The sequence below is a fragment of the Panthera uncia genome (assembly GCF_023721935.1).
Source record: "Panthera uncia isolate 11264 chromosome B3 unlocalized genomic scaffold, Puncia_PCG_1.0 HiC_scaffold_1, whole genome shotgun sequence".
Taxonomy (NCBI): Eukaryota; Metazoa; Chordata; class Mammalia; order Carnivora; family Felidae; genus Panthera; species Panthera uncia.
Window position 1 is genome coordinate 92,857,168 of NW_026057582.1, and position 26,160 is coordinate 92,883,327.

The following is a 26,160-nucleotide window of genomic DNA, read 5'->3' on the forward strand; positions in this document are numbered from 1 at the left end:
GTTTTAAGGGTACCATTCTATTGTATTAACACGTTACTGTAGCTAATTAATTAACATCTCTTGCCCTGCCAAACTGTGAGCTTGGTTGGAGCACAGGATATCATTTGTTTTGTTCAGTGCTCTTGTCCCAGCGGTATCTGAAAAAGGTGAGCGTTCAGTACTTATTTGTTAAATGAATATACAAACCTGAGCTTGAGAAGCCTAAGAATATAAAGAATTATGATGTTGTCCCTGTCCTCTGGGAGTTTGTGGTAAGAGTTGGAGAGAAAACCATATATGTGACAAACATGAAAAGATAATGAGAGAGCAAGGGATGAATACCAAATTGGTGACATAGTGTGAATTTAGGAAGAGGAGTGATTCCAGTGGTCTTAGGTGGTCTCAGAAAGTTCCATGGCACAGAGTAGAGGCATGCAGTGGAATGAACTCTGGACCAGTGGGTCACTTCACCTCTCTGAGCTCACTTCCTTCATTTGCATTTGTTGGATGCCTACTCAGGGTCAAGACTTGTGTTGAGAGCCAGGATTATAACACTGAACAAAACTGGTATAGTTCCCACCCTCACAGAGATTAGCAAGGAAGACAGAGGTAAAACAAGCAGTGGTAATGAAGTCAAGGAGAGCTGTGATCAAGGGTGTATGCCATGGGAGAGGGAAGTGACCCCGACCTTGTCTTGGTGTCTGAACAAGGCCTTCTGGAGAAATTGAAGCTTACATGAGGCGAGAAGATGAACAAGAAAGCATTTAACTGAGAGTGGGGTGGGGTAACTAGTGCTCTGAGCAGAGGGAGCAACATAAGGCATGATCCAGGAATTGGAGGTGGTCCAGGAGGCTGGAGCCAGGAGGGGATGGGGAGTGCAGTGCAGGATGAGGCTGATGAGGATGACAGAGGCCAGACTCTGAATTTGATCCTTATCCACAAGGCAGTGGGAAGCCATTGGAGAATTTTAAGCAATAAGGCAGAGTTTTTTAAAAAGATCATTTGTATGGAGAAAGGATCAAAGGGTTAAGACTGGATGTGGCAGGGCAGACAAGTGAAATAGGTGGATTCTAACATGTTCAGGTAAGGACAGGGTTTGGTGATGGATGGGTGGGGAGAAGACAAGAAAAAGAACGTGTCAAAGATGGCTCCCTAGTTTCTTGGCACCAACTGGAAATTCTAGAGGAGGAGAAGCTGTTTGGTAGGACAAATGATGAGAGTACTCAGAGGTGCTTGAGACAGCCAAGGAAAGATGTTGGCTTGGCAGTTGGAAATATTTGGACCTAGGCCTCAGGAACAAAGTCTAGGACAAATATATGGATTTGGGGGTCTTTAAGATATGGATTATAGTTAAAACTTTGGAGGTGTTGAGTTCCCTTAGGGAGATTCGTAGGAGAGAAGTTCTAAAACAGGACCTGAATATGCCAGTAGTTAAGATGGAGGAAAAGGAATTGCCAAAAGAGACCAAGACGGAGTGACCGGGGAAGTAGGAGAAAAACCATCTATGTTGCTGGACTGGATGCTCTTTAAGGCTTCAGTCAGCTCTGACATTCTGTGGTCCTGCAGAGCTGGGATTTGAGCCAGGTCTCAAAAGCAGAGCACATGGATAGGCCATGAGCATAGAGCAGGGCATTCCAAGGAATATTACTGTATCAGCCAAGGTTTCAACAAGAAACAGAGGACACACTCAAATGAACAGTTTGAAGAAGTTTTAATAAAGAGGCTATTTACAAAGACGCAGAGTGGGTTTAGGGAATTCAGTAAGACAGAAATCTGGCACTAGTCACAACAGGGACCCTTCACCACTCCCAGGCCTGAAGTCAGCTGGATGAGAGAGCAGCTGTGTATAGAGAGGACTTTCTGGACCAACCTCCTTGTTCCCTGCTCTCTGGTTTCTTTGTAGAGCCTCCTGTTGGCCAAACATAAGCCAGAGAGCAAGAGAGCCCATTCACGCAGTAAATACATTATATTCCTGGGGCACAGAGCAAGGTGGAGAGTGGATGTGGAGGGGCAAACAAGATACTCAAACAATTATCTTGAAAAATGGAAATGTGTGGGTAAGAAAGTGTATTAGCTTCCTATTGCTGCTGTCACAAATTCAGTGGCTTAAAACAACAAGAATTTAGTATGTTACAGTTTTGGAGGTTGGAAATCCAAAACAGGTTTCGCTGGGCTAACATCAAGGTGTCAGCAGGTCTGCACTCTTTTCTGAAAGCTCTAGAAAATAATCCATTTCCTTGCCTTTCCCAGCTCCTAGAGGGCAGTCACATTTCTTGGCTTTCACCCCCTTCCTCTCTCTTCAAAGCCAGCATCACTCTGACCCTCTGCTTCTATCATCATGTCTTCTCTGGCTCTTCTGCTTTCCTTTTCCATCTTTTAAGAGCCCCTGTGATTACATTGGGCTCACCCACATAATCCAGGATAATCTCCCTATTTTAAGATCCTTGATTTAACCCACATGGTCCCTTTTGCCATGTAAAGTAACATATTCTTGGTCCTGAGGATTAGCATCTGGACATCTGTAGGGTGTCATTATTCTGCCTATCACAGAGAGCAAATAAGCCTTTTTGGCTGGAGTAGAGTAACTCCCTGGAGAAAGTAATGAAGACAGAAAACAGAAAGTGCATATGAAGCCAAATTATGGGAGTTTTGGATGCTAGACTGTCTGAATTTTCATTCTGTAGACAAGAGGGGGCCATTGTTAAGTCCTTGCCCAGAGAAGTGGCTTGTTAGCAGTGTGAAGAAAGATGATCTGATTGTGGTGCGCTGGTGGCTTAGAAGGAAGAACAGAAACCTTTCAAGATGTGATTAGAGTAATCCAGGCCCAAAGGACAAAGGTCCAAAACAAGAGTGACAGGAAAGCGTGGTGTGAAAAGTTCTGTTGCAGTAAGAGTCTACAGGAGATGCTAACCAAGTGGACATGAAAAGAAGGGGGAGACAGGCGCCTGGGTGGCTCAGTCAGTTAAGTGTCTGACTTTGGCTCTGGTCATGATCTTGCGGTTTGTGAGTTTGAGCCCTGTGTCGGGCTCTGTGCTGACAGCTCAGAACCTGGAGCCTGCTTCAGATTCTGTGTCTCCCCCTCTCTCTGCCCCTCCCCTCCCCTCCCTCCCTCCCTCCCTCCCTCTCTCTCTCTCTATCTCTCTCTCATAAATAAACATTAAAAAAAGGCGGGGAGGAATCTGAGGGTGGTCCAAGTTTTTAATGTGAATGACTGATAGATTAATGGTATGATCTAGAAAATCAGGAGAGCAAGTCAGTTTCCCAGGAAGATGTGAAATTGGGAGGATAGTTGTAGAATCCTGGAACAGAAACAAATAGAATCTTATCAGCTCTAAGATACCACTGACTGTAAAACATCAATATTTTGTGTACCACTAAGGAAAAAATGCTGTCAATTAAAATATGATGCATTTTCTTAAAAGTATAATTTTGGCTTTATTGAAAGAGCAGCTTTAGACTTACACATAGACTTTTTTGACATCTTTTAATTTACATATAACAAATTGCATATATTTATCTTTTAAAATTGCATATATTTAAAGTGTGCAGTTTGCTAAGTTTTAACATGCATGCACCTGTGAAACCATCACCACAATCAAGGTAGTGAACAAACATACGTGTAGCTCAAAATTTTCCTCATACCCCTTCCGGATCCTCCCCTCTGCCCCTTGCTACCTCTCTCTCTTCCATTCCCAAGCAGCTATTAATTTACTTTTCTGTCATATAGATTAGTTTACACTCTCTAGCATTTTAGTAAGTGGAGTCATACCATATGCATTCTTTTGGGTCTGGCTTCTTTCATTCAGCATAATTATTTTGATGTTCCTCCACGTTCTAGTGTGTTTCAGTAGTTCATTCCTTTTTACTTCTGATAGATTCCATTATGTAGATATACCATGATTTGTTTATGCATTGACCTACGAATGATCATTCAGTTTATTTACAGCTTTTGGTTTGAAATAAAGCTTCTATGAATACATTTTTTAAGTTATAGATCACCCTGGGCATAAAAAGGGAAAGTGCAAGTGAAACGAATTGGTTAGTATTCTTAAAAGTTCTTCACCTTTAGAGTTCAACCTTTGGGCCACTTTTTGATTCAGCCATTAATGTCTGGTTTTTTTCCACACAGTATCTCCTCTGTGCCATTTAGAGTAGTAATTGTTTTGGGGCGCTCAGGCAGCTAAGCAGCCTACTGCGGCTCAGGTCATGACCTCACGGTTTGTGAGTTCGATCCCCACATTGGGCTCTGAGCAGCTGTCAGTGTGGAACCTGCTTGAGATTCTCTCTTTCTTCCCCTCGCTCTCTGCCCCTCCCCCACTTATGCATTCTCTCAGGATGGATAAATAAACTTAAAAAAAAAAAGAGTGGTAATTTTTTTTTTTAATTTTTTAATGTTTATTTTTGAGACAGACAGAGACAGAGCATGAACGGGGGAGGGGCAGAGAGAGAGGGAGACACAGAATCCGAAACAGGCTCCAGGCTCTGAGCCATCAGCCCAGAGCCCAGAGCTATCAGCCCAGAGCCCAGAGCCCCGTGACGCGGGGCTCGAACTCACGGACCTCGAGATCGTGACCTGAGCTGAAGTCGGACGCTTAACCGACTGAGCCACCCAGGCGCCCCAAGAGTGGTAATTTTTTAAAAAACCTATAAAAGAACTAAAAGGCATTAATGCTGGGTCCTTAACCCTGCTCTGTAATTATGTAGAGCTAGCTTAACCTGGGCCTTCCTTTGGGAGGGTTGCTAAACATGCCTGAGTCACCACCTCTCTCACTCCTTCTCCATTAGGTTTAAAAAGAGTGGTGTACTATTTTTTAAAGCCCTGCGGATTTTTTTTTCCAAATCCCTGACACCCATTCTTCTAGTTTTGAAGCTGGTGCTTTTGACATTTATGCATTCGTAGGCAATGTCAAGTACATCTTGACTGCTGCTGGGCCAACAGTAATTGTAGGATCATCCATTGTAAAACACATCTCAATTTCAGAATGTTAAATGTGGAAAACTGTGTAACTTTAAGTAGGATTGTTCAACCAGTTCATTTGATGGCTAAGGCCCTGGCAGATTTAGATCTATGCCCAGTGTCACATGATAAATAAGCGGTTGCAGAGACCAGAACAAAGTGCATATGATCCAATTGTTCTCTGACTTTAGTGGGATAGTTTTTGCAGGAGGGTTTTGTTTGTTTGTTTCACTGGACTATAGCAATGGAAGCTTAAAAGAAGTCTGGCTAGGGACGTCTGGGTGGCTCAGTCGGTTAAGTGTCTGACTCTTAATTTCAGAGTCATGAGATCAAGCCCCACATTGGTCTCTGCATTGGGCGTGGAACCCGCTTAAGATTCTGTCTCTCTCCCTCTCCCTCTGCCCCTACTGGCACAGTGCCTGTGCTCTCCCGTGCTCTCTCTTTCTCTCAAAAAAAAAAAAAAAAAAAAAAAAAATCTGGCTAATGAGAGAGTTATGTTGTATATGGAAAAGACACCCAAGTAGAAAACCACAAACTTGAATGTGGTGAGCAGTTGAATTAATAAGAGAGGGGAGCAACATTCTAATAGCCCTTTAGTGGCTCACTTTCACCCAGTCTCTTCCCATGCCAACCCATTCTTCATTCTTACCTTTTGAATTACTTTCTATAAAAAAACAGCACTTCTCAGATCATTCCTTTACTTTAAAAATTTGTGGTGGAGGGGTGCCTGGGTGGCTCAGTCAGTTGAGCATCCAACTCTTGATTTTGGCTCAGGTTATGATTTCATGGTCCGTGAGTTTGAGCCCTGAGTGCACCATGCTGACAGTGCAGAGCCTGCTTGGTATTCTCTCACCCCCTCTCCTTCTGCCCCCACCCCCTCATGTTCTCTCTCTCTCTCTCTCAAATATAAACATTTTTTAAATAAAAAAAATAATAAAAATAAAAATGTGTGGTGGCTCCCCATCTCCGACAGAATAAAGCCCAACGTCCTTGGCAAGACTCGTAGGGAAGGCCCTGCCCAAGTGTCCCTGTCTTGCCTTTATTTCCTTCCTCTCCCCATAGCACATCAACCCTTCACCAACATACCACCTACCTTCTTATCTTTGTGCCTTTGTTTATGCTGCTCTTTTCTCTGGAATAATCCTTCCCCACCCACACCCATCTATGGTCTTTTTCTTCAGGGCTCAAATGCAACCCCTTTTTCACAGTTTCCCCTCAACTCTCCACTTCTCTTACCTGATGATTACTTCCTCTTGTGTTTTTAATTTTTTTTTTAATGTTTATTTATTTTTGAGAGAAAGAGAAAGAGAGAGTGAGCAGGGGAGGAGCAGAGAGAGATGGAGACACAGAATCCAAAGCAGGCTCTGGGCTCTGTGCTGGCATTACAGAGCCCAACATGGGGCTCGAACTCACGAGCTGCAAGATCATGACCTGAACCAAAGTCGGATGTTCAACTGACTAAGCCACCCAGGTGCCTCCCTCTTGTGTTTTTAAACCTATTTAATCCTTCTGTTATAACACTTATCAAGTGGTGTTATCTCTATGCGGGTGTCTCACTGAGCTGTGATCTTCTTGAAGGATCACATCTTGTTTATCTTTGTGTTGCTGCTTTCTAGACCCGTGCCTGACAAATGGTAGGCATACAGCAAATATTAATTGCCTTGAAAGATCTGATTGAGGTTAATACTGCCTAAGGAGAAACACAATCAGCTAAGTAAGTACCTTGCTATTTCCTAAATGCAATATTATCTTTCTAGAGGAGAGATGAAAAATCCTCTGCAGGAAAGACGGGATTGAGTAAAATTTTATTTTGAGTGAAAGTTTAGGAGTGAGGTGGTATAAAAGAGTGGGTTGGAAGGAGAATGGACTAGAGGTATAACGAGATAGGGAGCATGACTAAGGAAACAAAAAGGAAATGGGACTAGGGGCTGCTGGGTGGCTCAGTCAGTTAAGCATCAGACTCTTGATTTCAGCTTAGTTCTTGATCTCAGGGTTGTGAGTTCAAGCCCATGTTGGGCTCTGCACTGGAAGTGAAGCCTATTTAAAAAAAAAAAAAAAAAGGAAATGGGACTGTGGGACTAGAAAGAGAACAGAAGATGAGGGAAGAAGAAAAGAGAAACATGGAGAGAGTATGTAGTCAGGATTTTAGAATCTTACTTAGATGAATTGCAGGGAGTTAATGAACAATGCTTTCTCACACGGACATTCCAGACTCTTTCCTGAATGAGCCCCATTTTGTATTCCTCACATCACTCTCTCCCTGAAAAGACACAAGTATGCTTCTTACAACGGCTTTACAATTCATGCATTGTTTTTCACTGTTTTCTATGGAAAGCTGGAGGAGGCAGAGTAGTGTGGTAGAAAGGCTCTCTACTCCACTGGGAACCAGGACGCCTGGCACATGCCAGCTCTGGAGCCTCGAGCAAGGCACTTAGCCACCTTTGCCTCAGAATCTTCATCTGTAAAATGGGATATTAATATCTGTCCAGGATTCCTTTCTGGACTGCTTGGAAAGATCTAAATAAGTGAAAGAATGCATATGAAAACCCTTTGTAAGCTGTCCGGTTGCTCTGCGGAGGGAGGTGATATTACCTTTTCTTTGAATTATTTGTCCAATAAAGACTCCGTTGGCAGATAGCAGAGCCCTGTCTCCTGTCAATAAGTCCAGTTCATGGAATAAAATAACAGTGTCTCTTTCTTATTTGTAGTATTCTGAAGTCCTGGGAAGCTGGTCTGTTTAAATGTTCATGACCCATGAGAAGGGCATATAAGAAACCATGGCACTCCCTTTTCAAAAAGAGCTGGAGAAATACAAGAACATCGATGAAGATGAGCTTCTTGGCAAACTCTCAGAAGAGGAACTGAAACAGTTGGAAAATGTTCTTGATGACCTAGATCCCAAGGTTAGTGACCTGGAACTGAAGCAGCATGGGTCATGATAGTATGGGATAAATGGTGTGGCTTGGTCATTAAACAATGGTAGAGAGATCCCTTAGCTCCAAATGCAAATTCTGGGTTCTTCCCCTGATTGGTTCTGGGTGATTCACTCTGGCAAATTCATAAAGAACCTCAGTAGCCACATCTGTATAATACGGCAAACGTATTTCTCAAAAACCAATTTAATGTAAATAGTAAAAAATATTTCCCATTTCTTAAGAAAGCAACAGTCTGACTTAGGGAGGAAGAAAAGAAAGAGGGAAAGGGAACAAATCTTACCAAAGTTCTATTGTGAGGTCATACAGTCTACTGGGCACAGAAGCCATTGGAGTAAATTATATTATTCCCATTCAGGAGCGCCTGGGTGGCTCAGTCAGTTGAGTGTCTGACTTGATTTCGGCTCAGGTCATGATCCCACGGTCATGGGATCGAGCCCTGTGTCAGGCTCCATGCTGAGTGTGGAGCTTGCTTAGGATATTCTCTCTCTCTCTCTCTCTCTCTCTTTCTCATTCTCTGCCCCCTGCCCCCTCCCTTTGCCCCTCCCCCACTTGTGCATGCTTTCTCTCTCTCTCTCTCTCAAATAAATAAAATTTAAAAAATTAAAAATTAAAAAAATTAAAAAATTTTATTCCCATTTCATATATGAGGGGGACAAACTAGGAGAGGTAATTGATATAAGATCCCATATTAGTAAACACCAGAGGTGGTATTTAAACCAAGTCTTTATCCTCAAATACAGATCTGTTTTATATCTTATTTATAAAAACTGCATAAATAACTTGAAACCTTTGGTGATCTTACAGCAATGGATAGATTTAAGTTATTATAGCAACAATATCATGTAAATTTAAGTGGAGCTTCTAATATTTTTATCAGCTCTTGAAATGCTAAGTAGCTTGTTACAGTGTTTGTTTAGCAAACACTTTCTTCAGCCCTGATAGTGTTATCTTAAACTTAGAATCAGAGGCATCCAAAAGAGTGGTTTTTACTATAAATAAAAATGTCGCTAAAAATTATTTGTATGATATTTTGATAGGCCAGACATTGGATATTTTATTTACTTTAAATTTTTTTTTTAGTTTTGAAACTTAAGGAATCCCTAAGCTTCATCAAGCAAGTATCAGCATCTACCCTATTTGTTCACGTGCTTGGATGTTTTCCTAGGAGAGAGGCTAGAGATAGGAGAGGATAGCCATGTTGGCTCCTCATTTGTCTCCATATGCCTGCCTAGGAGCACATTGGGTACAGAGCTGGCCAAACCTAAGTGTGATCTGTGAAGAAGGAGGCCACGAAGGGTGGCTGGACTTTTGCCACCACATTCTAGAAAGCAGCTGCAGAAGACTCAGAGGCTGCTCGAGCCGTTTATGTTCTGCCTGCACTCACTGGGAGCCTTCCTCTCAGCACAGGATGTTAGAACAAGTAGGGCCTCAGAGACATGCCAGAGACCTCGGTCCTCAGTTCACGCGTACGTCTCTGCACAGGTGTCCTGCCTCCCCAGTATCAGCAGGGCTGGGGTGGGGGGCGGGTAACAGAGCATCAGTAGGGCAAACACCTTCCTTCCTGCTCACACCTCTGTGTCATCAGAGCGCCCTGCTACCGGCTGGATTGCGACAGAAAGACCAGACACAGAAAGCAGCCACTGGCCCATTTGATCGTGAGCACCTCCTTATGTACCTGGAGAAGGAGGCTTTGGAACAGAAAGACAGGGAAGACTTTGTGCCCTTTACTGGAGAAAAGAAAGGTAAGGACCACAGGTACCACATCCTGGGACAGAGGGACTCCGGATACCTTGTCACAGGGGGTCCAGCAAGGGAACTGACCTGGAAGTGAGGAAGCCCAAGAACTGGATTTTTTATTGAAAGAATCATGGCTGGTAGAGACATGTCAGTGTATATTTGTCCAATCCTGTAGAATGTGCACCGCCATGAGCGAACCCTAATGTAATGTATGGACTTTGGGTGATAATGATGTCAATGTAGGTTCTTCAGTTATAACAAACGTACCACTCTGCTGCAGGATGTCGATGGGGGAGGGTTTGTAAGTGTGGGACAAGGAGTATATTGGAACTCTCTGTACTGTGCTCTATGAACCTAAAACTCCTCCAAAAAAATGATGTTTACTCAGCAAAAAAAATACTAAATAAATATCTAGGATAAATAAATGAATACTTAGAGTGTGATGGTACTCAAGTTAGTTCTATGAAAAATATCTTCAACCCCAAAGAAAAAGCTTTGGCAGTATGAGGTAGTGTCGTGCCTCAAAGAAGGTTTATAGGCATTAGTGTGTTTCTCTTAGCCCAGTGCTTGACCAGCTGCAGATGTCCCCTCAAGGCCTTTCTACTCCATGTCTAGGATAGTGGTGGCACCAGACCCCTAACCTGAGATGCTACCGTTAGAGACCAGTGCAGTCAACCATTCCCTCAGCCAGGATTTACCAGACACCAGGTGCTGGGGCCACAGTGAATAAGACCCTACCTTGCCCTCCAGGAGCTTGTGGTCTAGTGAGAAGAGCATTGTGATCATCCTGATGAGGCTCTGAGGAGCAAAGGGATGTTCCTCCAAGACAAGGAAAACACATCCTCCTTAGCTCTTAACCCTGGGCTCCCGTTTGGAGGAAAAATGGGTCCCAATAGCCTGTGCAGTTTCCACAGCTGCAGACAGTGACTTGGGCCCACGGATACTAATGGAATCATTGGTAACCTCATGGCAGCTACAGTCTTTTTAAAATGCAAATCAAATCATGTCACTCCCCTGCTTCAAGTCTCAAATCCTTACTGTGGTCCTCAGAGCCCTGGGAGAGCTCACCTTGCCCACCTCTCTAATCTCATTTCCCCTTCCCTTGCTAAGTCTTAGCTCCATTGTCATTGTTCATTTCCCCAAATCTGCCAAGTTCCTTTCCCATCCCAGGGTCTTCTCATGGCCCCTTCCTTCTGACCCACATTCCCATTTCTCACATTCTAAACATCTCAGCTTAAATGTCAGGTCCTTGGGCTTTCCCTGACCTTCCCTTCTTTCTGCCATGGCACTCATTTATTGCTTTCACAGCACTATCTCCGTGTTGTTCATCATTTTGTCTATTTACTTTGGGTTTGTGTGTTTCCCACATCAGATGAGATCCCTACAGTGGGACTGTGTCTCTCTTGCATCCCAGCATAGAAACTGGCACTGGGGAGGCACTTGATAAACAGGGGTTCGAATGAATGCCATCTCAGAGCTGCTGTTCGGGGTCCTGGGGGGCAGGAGCATAGCTCCTCAGTTGGCATGAGTCAGAGCAACATCTGGCAGTCCTCTGAATTGTGCACATTTGATGCATCAGGCACCACTGATAACATCAATTTATTAAGAAAGTGAAGTTGGACAGTGACAAATTGGGCAAATAACTAAGGAATACCATATAAATATGGAGCTGTTTCTAAGGCAGTGTAGCTGCTGTTGGATCGATTTCATTGTGAAAGAACAATTACAATGTCAAATCTTCAATAAAATCCCAATTAACATCCAATATTAGGATAGTGACAGAATAATAAGAGGAAAGTTGTGGTTGCTTCTTCTCAGAGTACAGGTCTGGGGGAGCAGCAATGGTAAAGTATCTCTCAATCCAGATTAATTTCCAGGTGTTTCACATGGGAGTTAAGAGTCCAGGAGCAGTCTGAGTAGTAAATGGTAATACAGAAGGGGCACACAAATTGCATAGTGCTTAGTAGAAGGTTGAGAAGCAACACAGTTGGACAAAATGAGCAGAGAGCAAGTTTTCCAAACAGAGCGGAGGGATCAGAGCAGAGTCTGCAGCACCCCTGGAAGGACTAGCAGATGACCTGGTCCCAGCTAACCAACTGGGAGCAGTGGGAGGCAATCATGAAAGCCTCAGAAGAGGGGCTGTACAACTTCAGTTCTGAATACCGTGTGCTCTGTGCCCTGAGGTTCCTGGGCCACATTTAACTTTCTGTGATGGTTTTATTCACTTAGAACATGATGTGTGATTGCCCCCCCCCCTAAAAATGGATATGCAGCAGCAGTTGTCCTAAATTTTGACAACTGGGGGCCACCTGTGCACCTGGTGTTTTGGGTAATCCTAAACACTACCAGGAAGGAGAAATGTAGAAGCCTATTTGACTCTGGAATCAAGATCATCTGAGCCGCAAGGAAAATGCTTTGGGCTGCAGATACTATAAAAAAAAAGTCTGGGATGAACCCCAGCATCTGAGATGTTATTGATTGATTATTTTCTTTTTCATTTTCTATCTTCTAGTCATTCTCCTTGTATTTTTCATCATTCTCCAGTGTATTTTCCTTCTTTCTGGGAAATGTGGCAGTTTATGTGATGCTGAGGCAGGAAGCAGGTTGATGGTCAATGGTAGAGACCTTGACCCCAGATTGACCACAAGCAGTGGTGTCTCTCTAGGGTGCCCAGCTCTACCTAGTCCCTGTTAACATATGCAAGCATTTGAAGATCTGGTAAACTATCAGGAAGTCTGTAGCCCCTGCAACCAGGGACATCTCTTGGAGAGGATTCATGAAGGAGAGTTACTGACTTTGGGTTTGACCTTTACCCTTCCAATGGGAGTAAGGAAGAGTGGCTAGCCATGGAGACCTAGAAACAGTGTTGGTCCCCATTGGCTGAAGCTGGAGCCAGCTGTCTGTTCTACCCAAGGGGACAGAGGAGAGGGCAATTGAAGGGTGTGTCTTTAGCGAACTCCAAAGATCAAAATGGAGGAGAACAATGTCAAAGATCATGCCAAGAAGTAAGAGCAGCTCCAAAAAAGAAACCACAAATCAAAAGCTGGAAGGAATTGGAAAAAAGTGCAAGTAGGTCTGGAGTATTGCTATGGCAGATCTGGAATGTCCTGGGTTTCCCTTTATGAGTCATTGCACATGTGGGATGTGGGTGCGTTGACCTGGCTAAGTGTTAGGAGCAGGTAACATGCGATTCTCCCACTGATGTGATCGTCAGTCCAGAGGTTGAGGCTGGTGAGGTAGGGCATAGATATCGACATATTCAGAAGTAAGTCAGGGTCAAAGTAAATGGAATCTGGCTGACAGGATGAAGCAGGAGTTGGTGGCAGAGTATGTGCATATGGGAAGCACAGAGTACCTTGCTGTTCACAGACCACCATAATTCTAAAAATGTCAACCCTGATTTCTCCCTTTAAATCTGACTTCCTTTGGTATGTTCTAGAGAGGTGGCTGTGTCCCCAGGTCACTACACTAGTCCAAGTCACCCTAGATACAGCATCCTAGTAGTGAACAATATCAGTCTAGGGGGAAAAACTCTGGAAGAGCACCAGTTTGTCCCTCAGGAACCTCCAATTTGCAAGGTCCAAAGCAAGAACACAAATAGAAGTCCATGTGCCATTTTTTATATTTAAAAGCTAACCAACTGTTGGGGCGCCTGGGTGGCTCAGTTGATTAAGTGTCTGACTTCAGCTCAGGTCATGATTTTGCAGTTTGTGGGTTCGAGCCCCACATCAGGTTCTGTGCTGACAGCTCAGAGCCTGGAGCCTGCTTCAGATTCTGTGTCTCTGTCTCTGCCCTTCCCATGCTCATGCTCTGTCTGTCTCTCAATAATAAATAAACGTTAAAAATTTTTTTGAAAAAAAGCTAACAAACTATTAAAATATGTTTTATACTGTGGGGTACCTGGGTCTTTCAGTTGGTTAGGCATCCAGCTCTTGATTTCAGCACAGGTTATGATCTCACAGTTCATGAGATTGGGCTCCGCGCTGACAGTGGAGAGCCTGTTTGGGATTCTCTTTCTCCCTCTCTCTCTGCCCTTGCCTGCTTTCATGCTCTTTCTCTCTCTCTAAAATAAACAAACTTAAAAATATATATATGTTTGGGTCACCGGGTGGCCCAGTTAGTTAAGCATCTGACTACTGATTTCAGTTCAGGTCGCGATCTCATGCTTCATGGAATCGAGCCCTGTGTCAGGCTCTATGCTGATAGCACAGAGCCTGCTTGGATTTTCTCTCTCCCTGTGTCTTCCCCTCCCCTGTTCATGTATGCTCTCTTTCTCTCTCTCAAACTAAATAAATAAATAATACACACACACACACACACACACACATACATACACTCCTACAAATACACCTAGAAGGCCAGGATTCTTGGACTTCTAAAAGTTTCATGCAAGCATATGAGTCTGTCTTACGCTGCTGGGCTTCAGCACACATATTTGACACCCAGCCTACATACCCAAGCTTCATCTATACTCACCCACAAATAGCCTCCTCTTGGCCTAGAGTGACATGGGGAAAGGATTCATGCAGGCCTTGGAAGCAGGTTTAGGTGTCTTTGGGCAGAGAATTCCAGGGTTCTAGATGCGTGGAGCATGGTCTAGCAGGTGGCCTGGATTCTGGATGGTAATGTCTCTTTGACCCCATGACTCCTTCCTCGATATGGGAGGGAGGGATATAGGAGGGAGATTGCAGGAGAGGAAGACCAGAGTGGGGCCCTCTAAAGTGTGGGGCCTGTGGCAGGACCTCTCTTGTCCAGGTCTAAGGCCAATGGTGGCAATCAATGGTAGAGAGGTAAAAACTACCGTTTCCCTGTCTGTTTAAAGACTGTTGTCTCCTCACATCTTTGTGTTGCAAAACACAGGATTCCTCCTCTGACATTCCTTCCCTCTGATAGTGGATTAATGCTACTGCCATCCCAGCAATTAAGGAATCCCAGTTGGGCATGCAACTTTTAGTGGCCAGAGCTGCATTGTCTGGTCAGTCCTTTTACCCTACCCTGGTCAGCAACACACAATGGTTTTTGTTTTTCTTCTGATTTAAAGGGAGAGTCTTCATCCCCAAAGAAAAGCCCGTAGAAACTCGTAAAGAAGAAAAAGTGACCCTTGACCCAGAACTAGAAGAAGCTTTGGCCAGCGCCTCTGACACCGAACTCTATGATCTTGCAGGTTAGTCCTCAACTCTGGGAACCTTGCCTGTCTGGCTCTGTGACCTCCAGGCACTCACCGGCACCCCAGCAGCAGCCTTTGAGCTTCTCTATAACTACTGATAAGGATTGCAATACCAGGTTGTCTTCTGTTATTATGTGGCTGTAAGACTCAATGCAAGTGACTTAGCCTCTCTGAGCAAACCTTACTTTGCTGTATGTGTCTCAGCTATAAAATTTAGAGTCCTATCTCAGATGTAAACTGTCCCAATAATACCTATGTTACAAAATTCAAGAGTTTGAGAAACCAAAGGGAATAAATCTAAAGGAGCACTGAGAATTTAAACAACAAAATAATAGCCCTCACTCTTTCTAAGGAGCTTTCATATTTGCATTTTATCACATTTTATCCTCATAAAATATTCATGAAGCTCTTGCCCTTCCCCACAGTCACCATTCCATTCTGATTGCCACTAAGAGGTTTGTTAGCCCCACAATGGAGCAGGAGTTATTTACCATTACATCCAGGCAGGAAGTAAAGCCAATCAGCCCGATCTTATCTTTTTCTAGTTTTCTTAACAATAGCAACAAAATAGTAAATGTTGTTATGATTTGAATTGATTACACATGCAGATAGGCAAAACACAAATAGTATAGAAGAATGGGAAGTCAAGATGGCAGTAGATTAGGGGTCAGCTAACTGCGACCTGCCTCCTGTTTTTGTAAATAAACTATTACTGGAACATAACAACAACAATAAAAGGCTATGTACTGAAGGTAAGTTTCTGTGGCACCTGGGTGGATCAGTCGGTTTAGCACCCGACTCTTGATTCTGGCTCATGGTCGTAATGTCACATCTCGTGGAATTGAGCCCCGCATCCTGCTGTGTGCTAACAGCACAGAGCCTGCTTGGGATTCTCTGTCTCCCTGTCTCTCTGCCCCTCCCCCAATCACTTTCTCTCTCCCTCTCTCTCTCTCTCTCTCTCTCAAAAATAAATACATAAATTGTAAAAAAAAAAAAAAAAAAAGAGAAAGTTTCTTACCCTAATTAAGCCTCCTCCCATTTCTAATATATCCTTCAAGAAAGATTCTATGCATATACCAGCATATTTGTGCATTAATGGGATGTGTTTTTTTTCCAAATGGGATGTAAATATGGATTATTAGGGTTATTAGGTCACCACAGGATAAAGGTGCTTTCAGAAACAGTCCACAAGCTTTGGCAAAAATCCTCACGTCTTTATTCCACTGAAAGACATTTGTAATAATAATTCTCCCTCCCAGGAGAACCAGCCCTGCCACCTCAGCTACATTTCCATTCCTTCTGTGATAGTCAGTCATCAATATTAAGTTCACATATTTGAACCTGTCTCAGAAATCACTGCAGGAGTTAAGGCATCTGCATCATGCAGTTAAGAAGGTGCTTTGCAGTGACCTTTTTTCTTAGCCCTGTGGTTGCCTTGGAGGGATCTTGTTATGGTTACTGCTCCTCTCAAGGGTTGTCTCATGGACATGCCCAAAGGGAGAATGCATGGCTGGGCTCGAATTCCCAGGAAATGCTGAAGAAAGGAGAAAGAGAAAAACACCAACCATTTGAAAGAATCTAGATTCTGAAATTCATACAATAATAATACCAGGGGAATAATCCAGAAAGAAAACTGTGTTATTATCTCTACTCAGCCTCACTCCATCGTCAGGTGCTCCCTCAGAGCTCAGGAAGCCCACCTGGGGGTGGGTGACAGCATCTTCTCTAGGGTGGATCTTTCTGGAAGATCAAGAGCAGCCCCGTGAGTGCATGGGCTGACAGCCAGTGAGGTTAAGATAACAATGAGTATCAATGGCCTGCACATGTTATGATGGCAGGTAGACAACAGCAAGGGAGCAGCAGCTGACCACCAAGGCAGCATTTCTCAGAGCGTCTGTACCTCAGCTTGACCACCAGCTCTGCTGGTCTAGAGATTTCATCTTGTCTATGCACATAAGGGCCATCAGTTTGGGGCGGATCCACTAGCCAGATTCCCAGGAAACAGATAAAACAAAAATTGAAACTTGGCAAGGGGAGCCAAATTATAATTAGAAGTTGCTCAGTGAAGGGGCGTCTGGGTGGCTCAGTAGGTTAAGCATCCAACTTCGGTTCAGGTCATGATCTCATAGTTTGTGAGTTTGAGCCCTGCATCGGGCTTTGTGTTGACAGCTCAGAGCTTAGAGCCTGCTTCGGATTCTGTGTCAACCTCTCTCTCTGCCTCTCCCCTGCTCACACTGTCTCTTTCTCTCAAAAATAAATAAACTTAAAAAAAAAATCTAAAAAAAAAAAAAAGTTGCTCAGTGCATATAGGGCCAAAGCAAGATATATTTGGATGACCTAAGTGGCCTGTGTCTATCAAATAGGGCATCTTCTGCTCAATGTCGCTCCTCTTCAGGGAAATACAAATCAAAACCACACTCAGATATCACCTCACGCCAGTCAGAGTGGCCAAAATGAACAAATCAGGAGACTATAGATGCTGGAGAGGATGTGGAGAAACAGGAACCCTCTTGCACTGTTGGTGGGAATGCAAACTGGTGCAGCCACTCTGGAAAACAGTGTGGAGGTTCCTCAAAAAATTAAAAATAGACCTACCCTATGACCCAGCAGTAGCACTGCTAGGAATTTACCCAAGGGATACAGGAGTACTGATGCATAGGGGCACTTGTACCCCAATGTTTATAGCAGCACTCTCAACAATAGCCAAATTATGGAAAGAACCTAAATGTCCATCAACTGATGAATGGATAAAGAAATTGTGGTTTATATATACAATGGAATACTACGTGGCAATGAGAAAGAATGAAATATGGCCCTTTGTAGCAACATGGATGGAACTGGAGAGTGTTATGCTAAGTGAAATAAGCCATACAGAGAAAGACAGATACCATATGGTTTCACTCTTATATGGATCCTGAGAAACTTAACAGAAACCCATGGGGGAGGGGAAGGAAAAAAAAAAAAGAGGTTAGAGTGGGAGAGAGCCAAAGCATAAGAGACTCTTAAAAACTGAGAACAAACTGAGGGTTGATGGGGGGTGGGAGGGAGGGGAGGGAGGGTGATGGGTATTGAGGAGGGCACCTTTTGAGATGAGCACTGGGTGTTGTATGGAAACCAATTTGACAATAAACTTCATATATTGAAAAAAAAAAAAAGAAAAAAAATTTAAAAAAATTAAAAAAACAAATAGGGCATCTTCTCCTTAGGCAGTGCCAGAAACACAGCAACAAATTCTTATTTCTTTAACAAGAATGTGTAAAGCACTTAGAACATTGTCTGATGCATGGGAAGTCATTTAATCTTTGTAACACTTGAAGAATAATTATTATCCCTATTTTACAGATGAGGAAACTGATGTTCAGGGACATTTAGTAACTTCCCAAGTCACACAGGTAGTTTGTGATAGAACCAGGATTCTAACTCTAGGTGACTGCTCCTGATTGCCACTCTTAACTCTGGACTTGTTGGCTCTACACCTTTGCCCTTTATTGGGCTGCTGCTGGCTGCCTCCCTCCTCCTGATGTGTCGATTACGGTACAGCTGATGAGGAGCTCTGAGATGCTCCTCCACTACCTATCGACAGATGACTTGTCCTGGGATTCTTCTCCAGGTGGCCAGTCTCATCTGTACAGTTTCATCGGAAGATCGGGCAGTTGTGTTTCAGCCTGCCCAGAGCTCGTTCTCGCCCAGTGCTGTTTCTTGCGTCCTGTGCTGCCTCCTGGTGCAAGCTTCACATAATACAGGAGACTGAAAATCTCAGTATGCTTATGTGGCCTTTTATTGCTGACATCTCTTTTATTTACCACCCTAGGATGCTGTAAACTGGAGAGGAAAACTGTTGGTCCTGAGAAAGGGGTGGCTTACATTGAAAGAGGTCCATGATCTTTCTGTTATTTGCCTCTGGGAGAGTACATGCTGTAATCTATATAACGTTAGATCTTAAAATATCCTTAGACTCAGTCCCACCTTCACATTTTACAGATGAGAAAACAGAAAGGTTGAGTCTACTTAACTAGGAGGTCTAAGCAAGTTTTCAGTAATTTGGGGACATAACTGGACCATTGTCCCCAGATGCTAAATGATTCTACCTGTATAGCCCCAGAAAGACATCTGAAGATTGCTGGTGGCCTTGGAAAGAGATTTTTTTAATATATAAGCTTATTTAACACTGTATGTGTCCCACACACTATGCAAGGCTGGGGGGCTCTGGACACTTACCTTTATGATACGAAGAATTGTTCTTCAAGGAAAATTAACATTGTGGACATCCTAATGTGCCTTCCCAAACTTAATGTATATTCACTGTTAATCTTTGTTTTTAGCTGTTCTTGGAGTGCACAATTTACTCAACAATCCAAAGTTTGATGAAGAAACGGCCAGCACTAAAGGTGGCAAAGTGCCTGTGAGAAGTAAGTTGATGTGGAGTCTGTGGTGTTTGAAAATTGAGAGCTTCAGGTGGTGTTGATAAGAGGGATGCCTGTTGAATCCAGAGTTCCATCCTGTAGGCTTTGAAGGTAGATTGTGTCAACGCACTAAGGATCACTGGGCTCTGGGCATTCAAACCAGAATAGGGAAGCCCATAATCAAAGTTTTTGCAGCATAATGGACCAATCAGTGTGTTTTGCCCAGAACATACTCTTTTGGTGGGTCTACTCACCCAAAATATAAAATTGCTGATAAAAAGGTTGCATAGTCAACATAGATTGCAGAGTTTCATGTTCCTGATGATGCTTTTTAATCAATAATAGTATTTTCAGTAAGTTCCCTTTTCTATTAGGTATCTTTGTTTTCTCAATAATGGACACAGGTCATTAGAATTTGAATTCCTACTTCCCCCTGAGAATGTGAAAGACACACTGGCATGGACTTAGCCGGCACAGAAAGTTCAAGACCACAATTCTCTGTGTCAGTATTTCCCAGAAAAGCGTACAGTTTATTAGACTCTTGTATTTACTCATTCATTAGTTATCTACTGAATACCTTATGCGTCAGGAATGTTCTAGGTATGAAGATAAAAAATGGTCTCTGCCTAAAGGAACTTATCTGTCCATGGGAGGGACGGACAAACAATCAAGTTATTTTGCTACAGTGCGATCCAGGTGCTGTAAAAACTTGCAGAAGATTACAGATTTTTCTTAGGTGAAGTGTATTTTATTCTCTTTGAAGGAGACTTAGCAGGTACTTTCTAGTCTGAGCAGCATATTTACAGACCATCATTGATACTGAGCTATTTATCCAAACAATGAGCAGTATTACTTTTTTTTTTCATTTTTGCTTATTCATATAGATGAAAAATGTTTATCCTTTTTAACTTTAGTATCAAAGGGTAACATTCTGACAACATGTTTGTTTTTAAAAATCTGGCGCATAATCTTCTGGGCTTTTATGCACAGACATATCATTAACTTTTTTTAAGGCTTTTTTTTTTTTTTTTTAGAATTTTAGGTACACAGCAAAACTGAGCAGAAGGCACACAGATTTCCCATATACTCCCTGTCCTCAATTCATGCATAGCTTCCTCCATTACCAACATCCCCCACCAGAGTGGTACATATGTTACACTTCATGAACCTACAGTGACACATCATTATCACCCTAAGTCTGTTGTTTACATTAGTGTTAACTCTTGGGGTTGTACATTCTATGGGTTTGGACAAATGTATAATGACATGGATCCACCATTATGATATCATGCAGCGTAGTTTCATCTATGCTTTCTTCTAGGGGTTTATTGTTTTGCATTTTACATTTAGGTGAGAAACTTTGAGTTAATTTTTGTGAAGGGTCTAAGGTCTGTGTCTAGACTCTTTTTTTATGTATTGTTTGTGTATGGTTGTCCAGTTCTAGCACCATTTACTGAAAAGACTCTTCTCCATTGCATTTTTTGCTCCTTTATTGAAAATCAGTTGACTGTATTTATGTGGATCTATTTCTGGGCTCTCTACTCTGTTATATTGATCTGTTTGTCTATTCTTTCGCCAATACCACACTCTTTTGATTACTGTAGTTTTGTAGTAAGTCAAAGTTGAGTAGCGTCAGTCCTCCAACTTTGTTCTTTTTCAGTATTGTGTTGGTTTTTCTTGGTCTTTTGCCTCTTCCTATAAACTTTAAAATCAGTTTGTTGATGTATACAAAATAACTTGCTGGGATTGCATTGAATCTATACCTCAAGTTGAGAAGAACTGACATCTTGACAATATTGAGTCTCTTGCAGTTATCCCTCCATTTAGTTCTTTTTTATTTCTTTCAATAAAGTTTTGTAGTTTTCTTCATCTAGGTCTTGTAAAGATTTTTTATACGTACAAATGAAATACCTAAGTATTTCATTTTTCATTAACTTTTTTTCAAATTGTGGTTCTCTTCTTTTATCAGTACATGTCAGTTTGCCCCCTTCTTTTAATGAATAGATCACATCTTATTATGAGAGATTATGCTGTAACTTAACCATTTTCATATTGATAGGCTTTGTATTTATCATATTTTGCTGTCACAAGTAATATGTCAGTGAACATCCCTGAAAAATATATTTATGTATTTGTGCTTTTTTTTTCCCTGTAGATTAGACTCCTAGATACAGAATTACTGGGTCATAGAGTACCCACATTTTACATGTTGATAAGTAAGGCCAAATTCTTCCCAAAAGGAGTTTACGTACCAGTTTACGTTCTCACCATCAACGTAAGAGGATGTGTTTGACTTCACAGTTGTTGCCAATTCTACATGTTATCTCTTTTTACATTTTTGTGCTAGTCAAATGGTGTTCCATTTTTTAACTTCACAATTTAATTACTTTTTATATTTTTGGTTGAGTGACAGATTCTTGTGATCATATTATTTGTTCATTTTTAATTGGATTGTCTACTAATTTGTAGGAGCCCTGTGTATATTGGGATAGTAACAGTTTGTATGTTAAATATATACTGCAAATGTTTTCTGTTAACTGCTTTTGAGAATTGTTCCATTCTGCCTTTCTGTCCCTTTCTCTTCCCATACCTTCCTCAAAATTAAATCTCCAAATGGAAATCAGAGAAGGATGAGGTATGGTCAAGAGGCCAGAAGGGGCACCTGGCTGGCTCAATTGGTAGAGCAACTCTTGATCTCAAGGTCATGAGTTTGAACCCCACATTGGGTATGGAGCCTACTTAAAAGGAATAAATAAATAATATTTTTAAAAAAGAGGCCAAAGGAATAGTATGGTTTTGGAAATGAAGAAATTTATTTCTTTTTTGAATCTCAGCTCCTGTAGCTTGATGATTATAGTCTGAAAGTGATCCATATACAGCAGCAATAACTGCTTGTGGATTTGGTGGGGCGGCGGGGCGGGGGGTAGGTTGGAGTTTACTATAGGGCCTTCTGAACTTTTGGTTCCATGTAGCATCAGCCACTGAGACTTCTTTGCATTGCAGTTGAGAAGCATCAGTGTTTGAAACTGTGACTCAGAACTGTACCATTTCCATGTTTGTTTAGTTGAGAATCATCAGCTGTACTATCACTGATATTAGAGTATTATTGGAATCGGAGCATAGGAAGGAAAGGTCGTTTTGGGGGAAGTCATCTCTGATTTTGGAAGGAGAGCCCTTACACTTTCTTTTTAAAATTAAAACTTGTGTGTTAGATGTGGTCAAAGGTGAGAAGGTCAAGCCAGTATTTGAGGAACCACCCAATCCCACCAATGTGGAACTGAGTCTGCAGCAGATGAAAGCCAATGACCCCGGCCTGCAAGATGTCAACCTCAACAACATTAAGGTATTGCGTTATGATTATTGTCAGTCACTTGATTTATCATGAGGTTAAAAAATGTAATGGAGATAACTGATTGCCAGTTTTCACACCTGTTTCCAATCCTCTGTAGTCACTGACTTTGAGGCAAGCTATCCAACTCAAAAGAAGAAATTTTTAAAAAGTGACTTCTAGAATTTTTTGCAAAGAATCACAGTATTTGTGTTAAACAAAGAATGTTGGTTATCTACTGCTGGGTAATAAAGTACTCCAATACTTAGAGGCTTAAAACAATAAACATTTGTTAGTTCACACAGCTTTTGAGTATCAGGAATCAGGACTTAGCTGGATAGTTGTGGCTCAGGGTCTCAAGTGAGGCTGTAGTAAAACTGTCATCAAGGGCTGCCATCAGCAGAATGCTTGACTGAGGTAGAAGGGTACACTTCCAGGATGGCATACTCAGGTGGCTGTTGGCAGGAGGCCTCAGTTTCTCACCACATGGGCCTCTCCATAGGGCTGCCTGTGTGGCCTCACGTCATGACAGCCTTCTTCTCCCAGAGGGAGTGGCTGAAGAGAAAAAGAAAGAACAAGCAGGAAACCACAGTGCCTTTTATGGCCTATGCTCTGAAGTCACACATTGTCACTTCTGCCTTATTCTGTTTGGTAGTTAGTCATGTTACTCTCAAAGGGAGGGGAAGGGAGTGTGTGTATGTGTGTGTGTGAGTGAGAGAGAGATGAGAGAGAGATGGAGAGAGAACATTGCCTGGTATCTATTTTGTTACTTCATGTTGGGCCAACATCTGCCATTTAATAATAACTGACTTGTGTTGAGTATTCACTGTGAGCCTTCTCCTTTGCTAAATACTTGAAATTCATTACAGTAGTTCCATTCTGTCTGCGGTTTTGCTTTCCATGGTTTGCAGTTACCACAGTCAACCACCACAGTGCAGAAGTAGATGATCCTCCTGACAGACTGTCAGAAGGTCATTAGTAGCCTAACCCTCTATCACAGTGCTTATGTCATTCACCTCACCTCATTCCATAGGCATTTTATCATCTCACATCACAAGAAGAAGGGTGAGTATAGCTATCTTTTGAGAGAGAGGGAGGGACCACATTCATGTAACTTTTATTACAATATATTGTTACAAGTGTTGTTTTATTATTGGCTACTGTTGTCGATCTCTTACTGTGCCTAAGTTATAAATTAAACTTTATCATAGGTATGTGTGTATGTACAGGAAAAAACATATTATAAGTGTTCAGTGCTATCCGTGGTTACAGGCATACACTCAAGGTCTTGGGACATATCCCCCATGGATAAGGGGAACTTACTGTATCTCATTTAATCTGTAGTGGCACTTAAGGAGATTAAATTGCTCACGGCCATGGAGCTAGTCTGTAGTGAACCCAGGATTCATATCAACCTCTAGTCTACCCCGTATTGCCTGCCTCCCAGTGGTTGGGGCTGTGCTAAGTGCTGTGAAAGATGGAGTAAGATTCATTTTGTCTTTATTCTGAAAAACTTATATTAGGAGAAAAATACTAAATCAATAACTACAACATGATGTGGTAAGCCCCCAAAAGTTGTGGAATTGCAGATAAGGAAATTTTTTATCTTGCCTTGGAAAGCCAGTGAACAAAGAAGGTGATATTCAGCTGCCTCTTGAAAAATGAGTAGGAATTAATCAGAGAAAAGGATAGTAGAATTTCCAGGCAAAGGGAAAAGCATACATAAGAGTATGGAGGAGAGAAAGACCATGGTATATTAAAAGAATGGCACATAGATGAATCTGGCTAGAATATAGAGAATGAAAGAGAAAAGGAGTGGAGTTTGGTATGTGCATAATTTCTTGGTCAGAGTGAACAGAACAGGGAGGCCAGAATGTCATGTTGTGTTAGATTCCCTTGTTAGATACTAAGTGGTGCTGTCGGCCCAGGATGGCTTGGCTGCTGGAGGATGGGTAATGAGTATTTTAGAAGGGATGTCACACGTTTAGCCATCTAAACACATAAGGTATTTAAAAGCTGTGGGTCTTGAGTTGGGGTGGGGGAGCTACAGAATGGTCTATCAACCCTCTGTGCCTTCCTCCATTTTAGAACATTCCAATTCCAACCCTGAAGGAATTTGCAAAGGCTCTGGAAACCAACACTCACGTAAAGAAGTTCAGCCTGGCTGCAACCCGCAGCAATGACCCTGTGGCAATTGTGAGTAAAATTTCAGAAATATTACATGAAAATATTTAATTTGTTAGAAACTATTTTTAATGTGTTCTATAAATTAACAGTTTTTAGATCTGGTAATTTTCTACACAGTTAAACACATTAGTTATAATAAGACAATAAAACAGAACCCATCTGTCAGGCACTTTGAATTAACTAAAATTTTGTTAGCAGTACACTTTGAGGAGAAAGAAATAAGATTAGATTAGGCATTTAGCTACATAAATATTAGCTTTTGCTCTGTACTTAGTACAAATTTTCTGGAGCTTTTGCATCTATATTAACATAATGTCACAGTCAATGGATATTCCAAGACTCCCAAATCCTACAGGAACTGAGCATGTATAAAAGTATTAAAGTGTATTTCATTTTAATCTTTGAAATGGATTATTATGTTTCAAAAATATTTTAAACAACTAGATCTTAAAACATTTTTTGTTAACCAGAATACGAAAAAAGTAACCAGCCAAAAGCCCTGTTCCTTCCATGCATTTTAGATAATTCAGCTAAATAAGGAAGGCCCTTGGCCTAAGTAACTACTACAACTGTTACCACCATCAATGTTATTGCTATAAATAGCTAACATTTCTTCAGCAATTAGTAAACACCAGCAGTAAGCTCTATGCATTACACACGTCAGCTCACCTAATCCTCACTATAATACTATAAGGTATGTGCTGTTATTAGTTCCCACTGTAACAAATGAGCAATCTGAGGCTCAGCAAGGTTGAATATCTTTTCCAGGGTAACACAGCCAGTAAGTGGCACCACCGGGTCCTCCCGATTCTATAGCCAGGTTGCTTTAACCATCAAGCTATGCTGTTTTTATACACAATGCCTCAACTTTCATACTTTTGCTAAAGTATATCAGTTTTGGGGAGCCTGAACATCAGCCTGTAATTCTATAGCATCTAATGCTCAGCCTTTGAGTCAAGCTAGAAAAACAAGTTTTCTTGACGTGATGATGTGATTTAAAGCAACATGTCTGTTGGAAGATCTAAAATAACATTAAAAACGGAAAGTAAAATGAAAGTAATGGCTACCTACTGCAGTGTTAGCACAGAGTAGATGTTTGGACACTTGTTAAATGGATGAATACCATGCCCTCCAACCTCTCAGCAATAGAGAATATTTCTGTGATGACCACAGCAAATATAAAATAAGCACTCATGTAAGAGGAACTAAGCTACAGAATTGATGTTTTCACCAGCAGTAATTATATCTCAATTTGTGGGTTGAAAGAAGTTTTGAATTTGAAACCTTACCATTAAAATAGTAAAATAGCAGAACTAGATCATTGGTAAAGGTGAAATCAGTTATTTAAGGACTTTTATCGGTATATGATTTTATATAATCTCTGTCGTTCAGTAGATAGGTTCTCAATAAAGCAAAATATTCCCAGTACATTTTGTATGCAAGTGACTAGGGTATGAATAAAGAAA

At 41.9% G+C, this 26,160-nt stretch overlaps 1 protein-coding gene across 4 annotated transcripts in view; it reads left to right on the top strand.

Moving 5' to 3' along the window:
• The window catches only part of TMOD2 (tropomodulin 2), a 65,750-nt gene that overhangs the window by 25,347 nt on the left and 14,243 nt on the right, over nucleotides 1-26,160 (top strand). For 3 of the 4 annotated variants that reach the window (XM_049613618.1, XM_049613620.1, XM_049613621.1), the window contains 6 exons: nucleotides 7,645-7,839; nucleotides 9,458-9,614; nucleotides 14,651-14,773; nucleotides 19,099-19,185; nucleotides 22,392-22,522; nucleotides 24,596-24,703. In XM_049613618.1, the coding sequence (XP_049469575.1) occupies nucleotides 7,714-7,839; nucleotides 9,458-9,614; nucleotides 14,651-14,773; nucleotides 19,099-19,185; nucleotides 22,392-22,522; nucleotides 24,596-24,703 (732 nt within the window). In that variant the 5' untranslated portion in view covers nucleotides 7,645-7,713. Of the gene's footprint in view, nucleotides 1-6,552; nucleotides 6,651-7,644; nucleotides 7,840-9,457; nucleotides 9,615-14,650; nucleotides 14,774-19,098; nucleotides 19,186-22,391; nucleotides 22,523-24,595; nucleotides 24,704-26,160 lie in introns of all 4 variants that reach the window. The other variant, XM_049613619.1, reaches the window with a different exon arrangement.